Source organism: Carassius gibelio, chromosome A6 (genome assembly GCF_023724105.1).
Source record: "Carassius gibelio isolate Cgi1373 ecotype wild population from Czech Republic chromosome A6, carGib1.2-hapl.c, whole genome shotgun sequence".
Lineage (NCBI taxonomy): Eukaryota > Metazoa > Chordata > Actinopteri > Cypriniformes > Cyprinidae > Carassius > Carassius gibelio.
Genome location: NC_068376.1, coordinates 8,032,396 through 8,043,853, shown reverse-complemented (window position 1 = coordinate 8,043,853; position 11,458 = coordinate 8,032,396). Strand labels below are relative to the sequence as shown.

The window sequence follows — 11,458 nt, the reverse complement described above, 5'->3', positions numbered from 1 at the left end:
GATGTAGGTCATCAAGGCTATATGTTTGCCCACCCTACCTTTAACCTAGTATTTCTCACCTTCAGCTATACCATTACACTTCACAAAGACTGTAATTAAAAAGGCTATAAAACATGGGTGTCACTTTGATTGAAAATATAGTTTGCAAAATTATGTGTAGTGGGTGCTTATTGTTTTGTCATGAAACAGCAAACACTTTTTGGATAATATTAATATTAACTATAAATTTTGATAAAACTGACCCAATAATAACTATTTACTCTAATAATAACTAAATATGTAATATATACTGGTCTAGAGATCCATAGTAGAGTAGCCTGTTTGCTCATTAAAAAACCCAAACAAAACAAAAAAAACACATTGAGCACATTACACAACTTCCTACATTAAATAATCATAATGTAATGCAAATGTCTGTTGCTTAACAATATTGACTTAGCTAATGATAGTATGCTTCTTAAATCTTTGTCAGTGTAGCATTTATTGCTTCACTCAGTTTAATAGCCTATTGCATTTTGATTGCTCTAGAAGAGATACCTTCATTGTTTTAAAGGACTCACATCATTAAAGATGCAATTAAGATAATTAGCAGAACCCTCTGGTGGAAGCTAATTGAATGGGTTAATGGCCAGGCAGGTGTGGATGTATAGTCTCTGTGGGGTATTCTGATGTTCTTTTGGCCGGGAACAGAATCCAACTGTGCCTCTTACAAAGTCCGTCTGTGTTGTTCAATGATTCCGTTATTAAGGTCTATTGATATCCAAAACATGCAAAGGAATCTACATGCAGCATATCATTCACCATCTTATCTTTGAATATTAATAATATAATCTTATTCAGAAAATATGTTAATTTCTAAAAAACTATGATTTCACACAGTCACACATTTTGTGGTCTCATTGCTGAACTCCAGGTGGGATTCAATTGTCCCCTGAGATTGTATACATTTGATCCTACTCTTTGGCTAGCTGATGGGTGAAATCACAAAACATCAGGGAAAAAAACATCCCCTTGAGGGAAAAAAAAGTGTACTTAATTATATTGAAAGTGTTGTGTACTTTATATCTTAAAATTATGTTATTAAAATACTGTACTTGCAGATCATATAATAGCTAAATAAAAGGCCACTTACGTATTTATTTAAAGAGAATACACTTTATATGACTACCAATGGTCATTTGAACTCCAGTCAAAAACTAATTTTGTAGTTTTAGTTGTGACACATAATTGTATGATTTATTTTATTTTTTTAAACTGTGTCTCTGTACAACACAACACACACTTCATATTCCATGTGCTCAGCTGTCAATATAAGCCCTTTAAGGATTTGCACAAATCACCCCCCATCTTGCTCCTATCAGTCACAGATATATAGACTCTTAGTATGGGCTCTTATAGCAATCCTCTGCATGAGTTTTACTGCTTTGTAGCTGAATCAATACTGCCATTAAAAGCCCCAAAGTTCACAGAACTAATACCTGTGATTAAGTGCCTTACAGACACCCCAGTAATCGCTTTACAAAATTGGTATGTTGGACAACATGTGATGTTAATTAAGTGAAAAAAAAACACACACAAAAAACATCATTTACTGTGTTTAAGACAAGTTTCCTCTTCATGTGGCAGCATCTATTAAAAGGTTGTCAGTGGCATCATGGGAATGTAGACAAATCAACTTTGTTTAGATGACTGTGTTCATGGTGGTGTCTCTCTTTCTGTCTCTCATCCTCAAGGGTCAACTGTTTATTTAATGCAGCGAGACTGATCTATTATGGAAGATGACCTTATTACAGAGCGTGACTACTTAAATTCCACTCACATTTCAAAGCTTGATTCCTCTCCATTTAATTTCTTTTAGAGTAATTAACAGCATCCACTCTGTCATATTTCATTTGTATGTATCCATGGTGATCGCACACTCGCCAACCCCCATGACATAAATCACAGGATGGATATTTGTATGTGATGGAGGAGGTGGTGTTGAGGTGGAGGGAGGCTCCGTCAGTCTGATGATGGGAAGGTGGGTGGGGCTACAGTTTGATTGACAGTGCCATTCAAAATGCAGATTAATGGATGAAGAAATGGGTGTGGTCATTCTGCCAGAGAGGCAGGGAGACAATAGATATAAAAGATGGCTTATTTGCTCATTTTAAATGGATAGTTCACCCAAGAATGTCACGCCCTATAGACTTTTCTTCCTCAGTTTCTTCAGTTTATTTTCTTAAAGTTAAATATACTCTGCAGAAGAAAGAAATGCATAAAGGTTTACAACGACAGGAGTAAATGAGGACAGAATTAAAATTTTTAGGTGAACTATTCCTTTTTTATAGTTTATTTCAGTAGGAAATCATGGTCTTCATGTATTATTTCCGATTAAGACAAAGTCAATAATCTTTCACTAGCTTCTGATGAAGAGAAATATTGGGTTGAAGACTAATGTGTGTGTGTGTGTGTGTGTGTTTGCTCTTGTTTTTGTGACATATCAGGACACAACTTTGTATAATGACATGGGTATGACACAGGTATTACAAGGAGAGGGTGACTTACATGTATGAGGACATAACCCATGTCCCCATTTTTCAAAACGCTTATAAATCACACAGAATGAGTTTTTTTGAGATAGTAAAAATGCACAAAGTTTCCTGTGAGGGTTAGGTGTAGGGTTGGTGAAGGGCGATAGAATATACAGTTTCTACAGTACAAAAAACGATTATGACTATGGGATGTCCCCACTTTTCACAAAAACAAACGTGTGTGTGTGTGTGAGTGTGAGTGTGTGTGTCTTATCTCGTGTTTAAGGGTGTAAATGGCAAAGACTGGTTTTACATAAAACAGCCTTGGCTCAGTTATTTATAAATAACATAATAGTTGTGGAAGACAGTTCATCCCTTCAGGGTTTATCATCCTCTTTTTCTCAGCAGTGAAGTTAATTTTAGCATTAAATTCAGCTTTTATGTATGTGTGTAGGTAATTTATACAATCAGAAAAAAAGATACAAAACTGTTACTGGGGCGGTAAAATGTATAATATATGTACTTTTAAGATACTAATACACAGACCAATAACATTTAGGGAAAATAAGATACAAAGATGCAACTTTTAGATTTTGTTGTACATTAGGGGTATAGTTATAGGGGTCATAAAAACAAAACGTTTTGTACATTTGTTATAATTTGCATTTACTTGTTCTCCTTAATGAAAATAATTAGTGAATATAACCTAAAATATCTCTAATGGTGACAAAGATGCTTTAATCAATGAATTTTTCTATCAGAATTCTGAAAGGGAGGAGGGATAGAGGATGTTGGCCTAGAGTCCTTTTCCTCAAATTATAGCAACCCTCTGCCGTTCAATCTTTCCAGACATTTAAATTAAAGGTCACATGCAAATGACTATCTGTAAAGGCATGGCACGCACAGTATTGTGGAAAACAGGAAATTTCAGCTAGGAGAATGAAACAATGTAAAGGTGTTTGCAAATGTGACGTTTCATCTTAACTGCTCTTCACAATTAATATAGTTGATTTTATTTGATATTTATTGATTAATACATTTGTGGGATTAAGAGTTTTTCTAGCATTTAATGGGTAGGTTAATTAAATATATATATATATTTCCTTTACAATTCAACTCTCTGCAGATATCAGAAAATATATGCCTTTTTATTAAGTCTATTTCACAGTTTTGATAAATATTTTAATTATTTTTTAAAAGCATTTAAAGTGTTATACTTTACAGCTGACAATACAGTTATAGACAACCTGATCATGTTTGCTTATGAAGAAATATGAGTTTTTTAGCAGTAGTTTTTCAAATTATTTACACATTTCAATTATCATTGCACAGATGTGGTTCAATAAAACCTGGTTTTATTGCCGTTTTAGTGGTCTGCTGTAGTTTTAAACCATATAATTAGCTGTAATGCTATTAACCATAAATGAATTATTAATAAAGGCCACACGAAACACATAACTGAACACAGTGTCAGTGTGTTGGTCTGGGCTCAGAGCAAATGGCATGTCCCTTGGTCCTTCTTTGATTCCAGACCGGCCATCTGCATGTTTAGACCACAGAGACTCATCTGAGAAATATAGGCACGATGGTCTTGCACTAGATTGTGCACATTTTGCCACAGTTGTTTGACCATTTTGTCGTTAATTGAGATTACAGTCGGAGCTGTGTTCATCTGGAAAATATCAAGGAAGCGACAAGAACAAATCCCAGTATTGTCCGCACAAACTTACATGATAGTTTGGCTTGAAGCAGAGAAGGTTCCTGCTTCCTAATCCAAGTTAATATTACTTTCTTAATTATTTTCTGCGGGTTTAATGGCTATGCTAATTAAGAAAGAGTATGTGTTTCTCATTCAGACGCACATCCACACACATGTAAAGTATCAACATGACCCATTGACAAATCCAAAACAAATTCAAAACAAAAAACAAATCCATTGTCTATAGTGCATGGCTCCACTCAACACACACACACACACACACACACACACACACACAAACACACACACATACAGGCTGGATTCAGAAGAGGGTCTGTAAACCCCTCCTTTCAGACCAGCTCCCATAGGAACATTTTGCCAGTCCTTCACCCTCATAATTATAATAAATTAGACATTTCTCAGATAATATTGATTTCTTTATTTTAACATTTCACAGTCAGTGATGGTCCAAAGCATTGAGAAACAGGATGTCTATTGATCTGGGGCTCATGAATCCCTTTCGTGTATGTGATCATTTTTATAAGGCCTTTCTACCAAACATAAATCAATATTTTATATTTCCAGCCTCAGAGAGGTGCTGGGGGGCGTGGGGGGGGGGGACTGGATCATATCGCTGGACAGAGACCTGTCACCTGGAGAGAAACACCTAAACCGCAGGAACGTTTAATGATTAAGATTGAGAAAATGTTAATGCATTCATCACTAAACATTTCAACCATTATTCCATTTGAACCATAAACAGATGGGATTATTCTTACAATCCTTTTGGAGACTATCACATCTCAAAATGACATTTAGAGCTAGAGAATTATATCTGCCATGTTAATTGCATTCTATAGCATCAAACCATTTGATACATTTTTACTCAAAAATCTGATTAAACTGTTTTTCAGCTATCTCCAAATACATCTATAAATTAAGCAGTAGACAAAACTATTGATTCTTATTTTTTTTCCGTCCCATAATTAAATCATACTTTTTTCAGAGGGAAGAAATCTAATCTTGAAACAAATATGTTCAAGGAATGGCAATCCTTCATTTAACAAACTGAAATCTGGGACATTTGGGCTGCCTTAGAATTAAATCAAAAATTCTGCAAAACACATTCAGTGGTCAAATTGAATGCCAGGACAAAACAGAGCAATCTGTAATGACTCGAGTGATTTCTTCTGTATTTTTATCACCCAAATAATAAGAGAGAGCACAGAAAGAGGGCACAGACTTACTCACTTAACGATCTTTACCGAAAAAGACAAACCGTTATACTCAGTAAATTTATCCATTTTTGGCCTATATTCTTTTATCTTTGCTGTACTTCATCTTAAAATCCATATTTGCGTCATTTGTGTAAATATTGATTCTTCAAATCTGGATTTTTGCATATCCTTCTATTTTGTTCTGCATTGAATGTTCTGGTGTTGTAGAACAAATCGTAACGACTTGAAGTAGCGACCTGTGTCTCCACTCTCACTTGAAATGTTTCACAGGCTGTTGCATCCTGATTGTGTTTTGTTATTTCATCTGTTCAATAAAAAGATATGACCTTTTGAAAAGTTCAGGCTACATTGAGAGACGGAACTGCTGGAAAACGATAACACAGTTACTGTCATTTCACAGAGGCTTGCTTGCTCTGCAAAAACGTCGTGGTAATTTGGGGAGAATGGCGAGCATATTAGCCTAAACATCTGCATAGGAGAATTAACTAAGGAAAAGGTTTCCAGCAGATTTAACGGATGACTTCGAAATAATTTCAACAAGATCGATCGGAAATGTACTTTTATAACAGCATTATTTTCGCAATACATTCCTCCTTTTAGTCCTCTATAAACAGTAAATCTATTTTGAAGAAAGGCGCCTACCAATGTTGCCATCGAAAAGATGCTTTTTTCAGGAGTTAATGACATGGTTTAGGCTATGAAATACTACTTTGAATGAAAAAACTTTCAAAAGCTTTCGTAAGCAAGTTCGAAAAATGAACAGAACACAAGTAAATCAAATATATTGACAAAAAAAAGAAACAAAAAGAAAATATATAATAGTTTTTTTTATTCAGCATTACACTATGAGAGAAGCTTAACATAGAATGCAGTGCAAAAACCATAATATCATAGAAAACAGTGATCTGAAATATATAAGGATAATGTTAAGAATTTTACACCAGTTGCTCGTAAACCTCGGACATTATTTCAATATGAAATTAATACAAAGTGCTGGAGAATGTTAATAGCTCAAATCGAATTACATGCATACTTTCAGAACTGTAAAAAAAAGCGAGTCATAACAATAAAATTCACTAATGATACAATAAACACAAAAACGTGCTCTATATGCTTTTATCCATTTTGAAATCTAAAATGTAGCAATAAAGATTTAAAAATCCTTCTGTTCACTCCTTCATAATCTCTCTAGCCTACTTAATGCAAAATGATTTAATTGGCTAGTGGTTAAAGTAACTTGTCAAAATGATTTTGATCCCTTAAATCATTAGGCTATATCTTGCATGACACATGAGAAGTTGTATATAAATGTTTTGCAGGTAACAAACAATATGACGCGTAACAATACAAATACATTTCCACCACACCGCGTTTTTCTCAGTATTTGACTGAATACACTTTAAACAGGCACAGGATAGTCATTTTCTCTCCACAGTATTTTCATTCTCAATGTTTTGAATATTCTACTGATATTATTTCCTCCGCAGTGGTCTCGAACATGGCTGTTCGCTTTTGTCCTCTGCAGGCAGCCGTGCTTCAAGCTTAAAAAATAAAATACAAATACCATCCGGCAATATCAGTTCAAGTCCGCCACATGGAGAAATCGTGACGGTTGTATGAGTCTGCTCGATTGTTCAGAACGGTAAGCTGTCGTGAAAGAGTTTGTCAATGATCGCAGGCGTGGGAACCAAATCCTCCAGCTTCAAGTAAAAGATGCGCTGCAGTCCCTGCGTGCACAGCGCGCGCACCTCTGGCAGCTTCTCCAGCAGTTTAGACAACTCTCCACTGCAGGACACCTGATCCTTCAGACAGTTTATGAGCTTGTTTTGAAGGTCCTCTGTTTTCTTGGGCTCTCTTAGTCCGTGTCTCTCTATGGAGATGGGAAACAGCCGTTAGAGGTGAAGCACGCTGTATATTCTGTGCATCACTTTGGAAAAGGTCAGACATGTCTTACCTGTAACTATGGTGAGAGCAGCTATGCAGGAGAAGGCAGAGACGTCTAAACTCATGTTCTGAAGGTTGGAAGAAAACTCGACGATAGAGTCGATCCACTCCCCAAAGCCTCGCACGCACTGCAGTTTGTGTAAAACCACTCCATTGCAAAAAATTAGTTTGTCCTCTGTCACGTTAGATCTGAAAGAAATTGTTAAAGTGATTATTTGCCTTTCGAAATGTTGATCCGTTAAAAAAAAAAGAAGAAAAAAAAAACAGCCAGTCCGTTCAGAGGTCTGCTTACCTGTAAGCCAGACGCAGCACAAAAAGTTCAAGGAAGGCTGACTCGAAAAGCAGTTCTTGGTCGCATTTGGGCAGGTCAGTAAATCCGGGGATTTTTTCGGCCCATCCGCGAATGATGCTCATTGAAGCAGTGAGGAGATCGTAGAACTGCTGGATGTGCAGAGACTCATCTCCTCCACGATGATACTCTGGACTCGCCTGAAACTAGAATTCAACACAACTTTTATAATTGTATTTAAATTAAACGTATCACTTCTGAACTTCACTGTGAATGTTGAAGAGTTTTTAAAATAATACTTCATTCATTAAAGCTTAACGTTTTACACTATGTTTGATGCTTACTTTAGAGTAGTCCAGTCTGGCCATAGAAGGGTTGGAGTCTATGTGCGCTCTCACCAGGGTGTTCAGGAGGCTGACGTGTGTCACAGAGACTGGGATGTCCTGAGGGCTTTTAGGTTTGGAGGGGAGGCGACCTCTTCGTCCTTTTAAACTGGCTGTTCTCACAACTGTAAAAATATATTTTGGTTATATAAATTGCACTACAACATTAGACCACATAACGTGCATCATTTTAATGAAACCTTGGAGATGTGAATAAAACCGAAAAAGTGCTTGGCATTACCTTCCTTTACCATCCCTACGACCAGGCACTTTTGAAATCGGCAATACTGGCATCGATTTCGCCGTCTTTTATCCACGGGACAGTTTTTGTTTGCCAGGCAAACATATTTGGCGTTTTTCTGCACCGTGCGCTAGAAAGAAACACATACCGGATTAATTGCGTGTAAATCTACTCCACTCGCGTGGACAGCTTGAACTGCAATCACAGTCTGAAGTTACAATGGAATAGGACACTCAAATCCTGTACTCCAGCCCAAAGCTGTGTAATACATTCAAGGGCCGAACAGAGCAGACATTCGGTAAATACAGATCCGTGGGCAGCCATAATTTGGGGTCCCCCGGCGCTCTCTCCGCGACCCTTCTTGTCAGATTAGCGAGATTATTCTATCACGATGGTGACATAAAGAGCTGTTTTAATGTCACCACTGGGAGTTCCGGTACGCTCGGTTAGGCGCGATACGACTCTCAGCACAAACCAATTTAATTCTAGACGAAAGTAATGGTGGCAGAGATGAACAGAGGTGTCCCGTGCATATTGGTTAAATTCAATAAAACTGAGATAGGCCTAATTAACCATAGCCTATTGTGGATCAGTTCTAAACCTTGCTTCTTCTTGTTCAAATCTCTAGATGAGCTGGTAACCAAAATGTCAAAGTCTCGGACCTACCATTAACTATAATAATTTACCCCAGTGGGATTATGCCTCTAATATGTCTACTTTGGACAAAAGATTTAGTGATTTAAAAGTGTACCTTGAAGAATCCTTTGCACCCCTCGCAAGTGCGCACCCCATAGTGCTGGCAAGCTGCGTTGTCCCCGCACACAGCACACAGACCCTCACTGGATGGAGATCCTCTAGCCGGGGGTGAGCACACCGGGCTTTCCAGTAAAGGGTGTCCGATGTTAAGCGAATGGGATAAACCCACAGCGTGCTGTCTCCTTGGGGGTCCCGGTAAAGCAAAATTGTCCAGCGCACGATGCGCACCCGGGGTGTCCGGGCCCATGGACACGTGCAGAGATCCATCAAAGCGCATCTGACAGCTTGACATCGGCGTGTCCACGGGAGACTGCTTGAACGAGAACAACCTAGACATTGCGTTTTTACGCTGCTGGTCTATCATGTGTGAAGTAGCCAGGTAGTTCTGATGAAAACTGTGAAGGGGTCCACTGTCTTCCCACGTGTGGTGTGGAGGCGCCGGGAAATTGGGTGATTGAGAGATGTTTGATGAGGATGGTTTATAGTATATGGGTCCGGTATGGGGTTGGCTCTCCTCAGCCTGGTGGGGCTGATGATGCTGCTGCTGCTGATGGTAGCTGTGTGCGGGTATCTCCTCCACCTTGATGGACAGCTGATCCCCAGAGTGGGACATTTGGTAGAGACAGGGGGGCTTTACGTCGTAGCTGGAACTGTAAGTGTCCACAAAGGTGCTGAAACTGGGGAGCGAAGAAGTGACAGCTATTTCTGCATTAGTCAGGTCCATGCTAAACTTGACAAACTCCGGTGTTAGGAAGTCGCAGTTGTACTCTCCAGTGGTGCTGTAGCTGTAACTCTGAGATGCAGGGCTGGCTCCTGGAGGTGATGTCCCATACTGAGCCTGGACGCAGGGCATGGCTGCAGTGTTAGAGAACTGAACTGTAATGGCTTTCTCTGACAGGGTGCTTAATATTTGTTTTATAGTTTTACACTTTTGGAAATAAGTGTCTATTTATATGCAACATAAAATATGCTTTATTTTTTATTATTACAAAAAATAAAAAATAACCCCCCTTTAATTCCACAGTTAACGTTCTGTGTTTCCATCGGAAAGAATGTATGCTAACTTTCTGACATACATTTCCCTGGCCTGCTTCAGTTTACCTCCGCACACCTGCTACTTTTATCTCTCGTGGAACAATCTCTGAAGTCAGTAACAGGGGCAGATGTCAGAGCGTGTCTCTCCGTTCGTTTGATTTTCTGTGAAAGAAATGTTTTTATCATTAGTGAAAAGATCTTCATATACAAGCATGTCAGTGCGAGTTACTTGATATATTTTTGTAACATCAGGCTCAGATGACTTCAACTCTACTTTAAAAATGTAGCCTATGTTAAGGTGTTGACAAGAATAAAATTTGTATTTAAAAATTCGTGTATTTTTAGTAGATGTATTGCTTTACAATCTTCCCACAAATTCAGTTTTTAAAAGCAGTTTTAATTATTAAATAGAATGTCCATTATACAGTTGTTACATACCTCAAATCGCTTATAAAAGAGTTGCAAATTATGTATCCATGTAGCTGTTCCTGTTGATAGAAATTCCGTCTGCATGTAGAGCCAATGTCTTTGCGCACCTTACTCCTTCGACTGCACGGGAAGACTGGAGCCCGAGTGCAATGTGCCTTTGTTTATGGGAACTCTGAATGCCACAACCCACGTGCTAAGAGGGCGTGACGTCAGAACCCTTGACGCGAGCTGTTCGCTGGACAGAGAGACTGTTCTTCAGCGCGCTCATTGCGCCCTGCCCGCAATTCAATCGTCGGCGCGTTTGCATATGCGGGACTGTACGCTGGGTCAAATGAGTTGAATTTCCTACACATAGCCTAATCTGTCGCGCAAAACCATTTCCAAATATAGAAACCACCTACATACAGAAGATCAGATCTCACTGATTTGAAGCAATGAACTGAATTTCTGTCACTATTTTGGGGACTCGCCAGTCAGCATAGGCATAACAAATCAAACACATTATGGTCTGCTTTATTCATTCATAAATAAATGCAGCAATAAATGGTGATTATATATATTTTTTCCAGATGCTCAAGTGTTTGCGTTAGCAGTGTAAGGTTGTGGGTTCGATTCCCAGGGAACACATGTTAGGTAAAAACTGTTAGCCTGAAAGCACTGTCGCTTTGGATAAAAGCGTCTGCTAAATGCATACATTTAATTTAAATTTAAAGAAATGAACCCGCAAATCAGGAATTAAATAAAAACAAGCAAAAAAGGTGAAAAATAAATAAATAATTATAATAATAATAATAATGATTAAAGGGTTAAAAAATTAAAGAAAAAAATATATTAAAGAAAAAAATATAGCTATAGGCTACAATAAAATGTCGCTTTATAACATTGATGCAGGGCTGTTCAGTATAGTGACGCCATATCTCTTTCTACCTGC

At 38.0% G+C, this 11,458-nt stretch overlaps 1 protein-coding gene across 1 annotated transcript; it reads right to left on the bottom strand.

Moving 5' to 3' along the window:
* Nucleotides 1-6,265: 6,265 nt before the first annotated feature.
* LOC128015373 (nuclear receptor subfamily 4 group A member 2-like) lies at nt 6,266-10,689 on the bottom strand. Its single transcript, XM_052599172.1, has 8 exons — nt 10,537-10,689; nt 10,165-10,260; nt 9,059-9,918; nt 8,308-8,437; nt 8,028-8,191; nt 7,687-7,889; nt 7,405-7,583; nt 6,266-7,320 (listed from the first exon to the last, which is right to left on the bottom strand). Exons 3-8 carry the CDS (start codon nt 9,914-9,916, stop codon nt 7,085-7,087), a joined length of 1,770 nt encoding a protein of 589 aa, XP_052455132.1. The 5' UTR covers nt 9,917-9,918; nt 10,165-10,260; nt 10,537-10,689; the 3' UTR covers nt 6,266-7,084.
* Nucleotides 10,690-11,458: the final 769 nt, after the last annotated feature.

Bases quoted from the DNA above. Each gene is read 5' to 3' on its own strand.
- LOC128015373 (XM_052599172.1), bottom strand. From the start codon at position 9,916: ATGCCCTGCGTCCAGGCTCAGTATGGGACATCACCTCCAGGAGCCAGC. The intron at 7,890-8,027 runs GTAAGCATCAAA...GTTGAATTCTAG, and splicing joins CCAGACTGGACTACTCTAAA to TTTCAGGCGAGTCCAGAGTA. The intron at 7,321-7,404 runs GTAAGACATGTC...CCATCTCCATAG, and splicing joins TGCTCTCACCATAGTTACAG to AGAGACACGGACTAAGAGAG.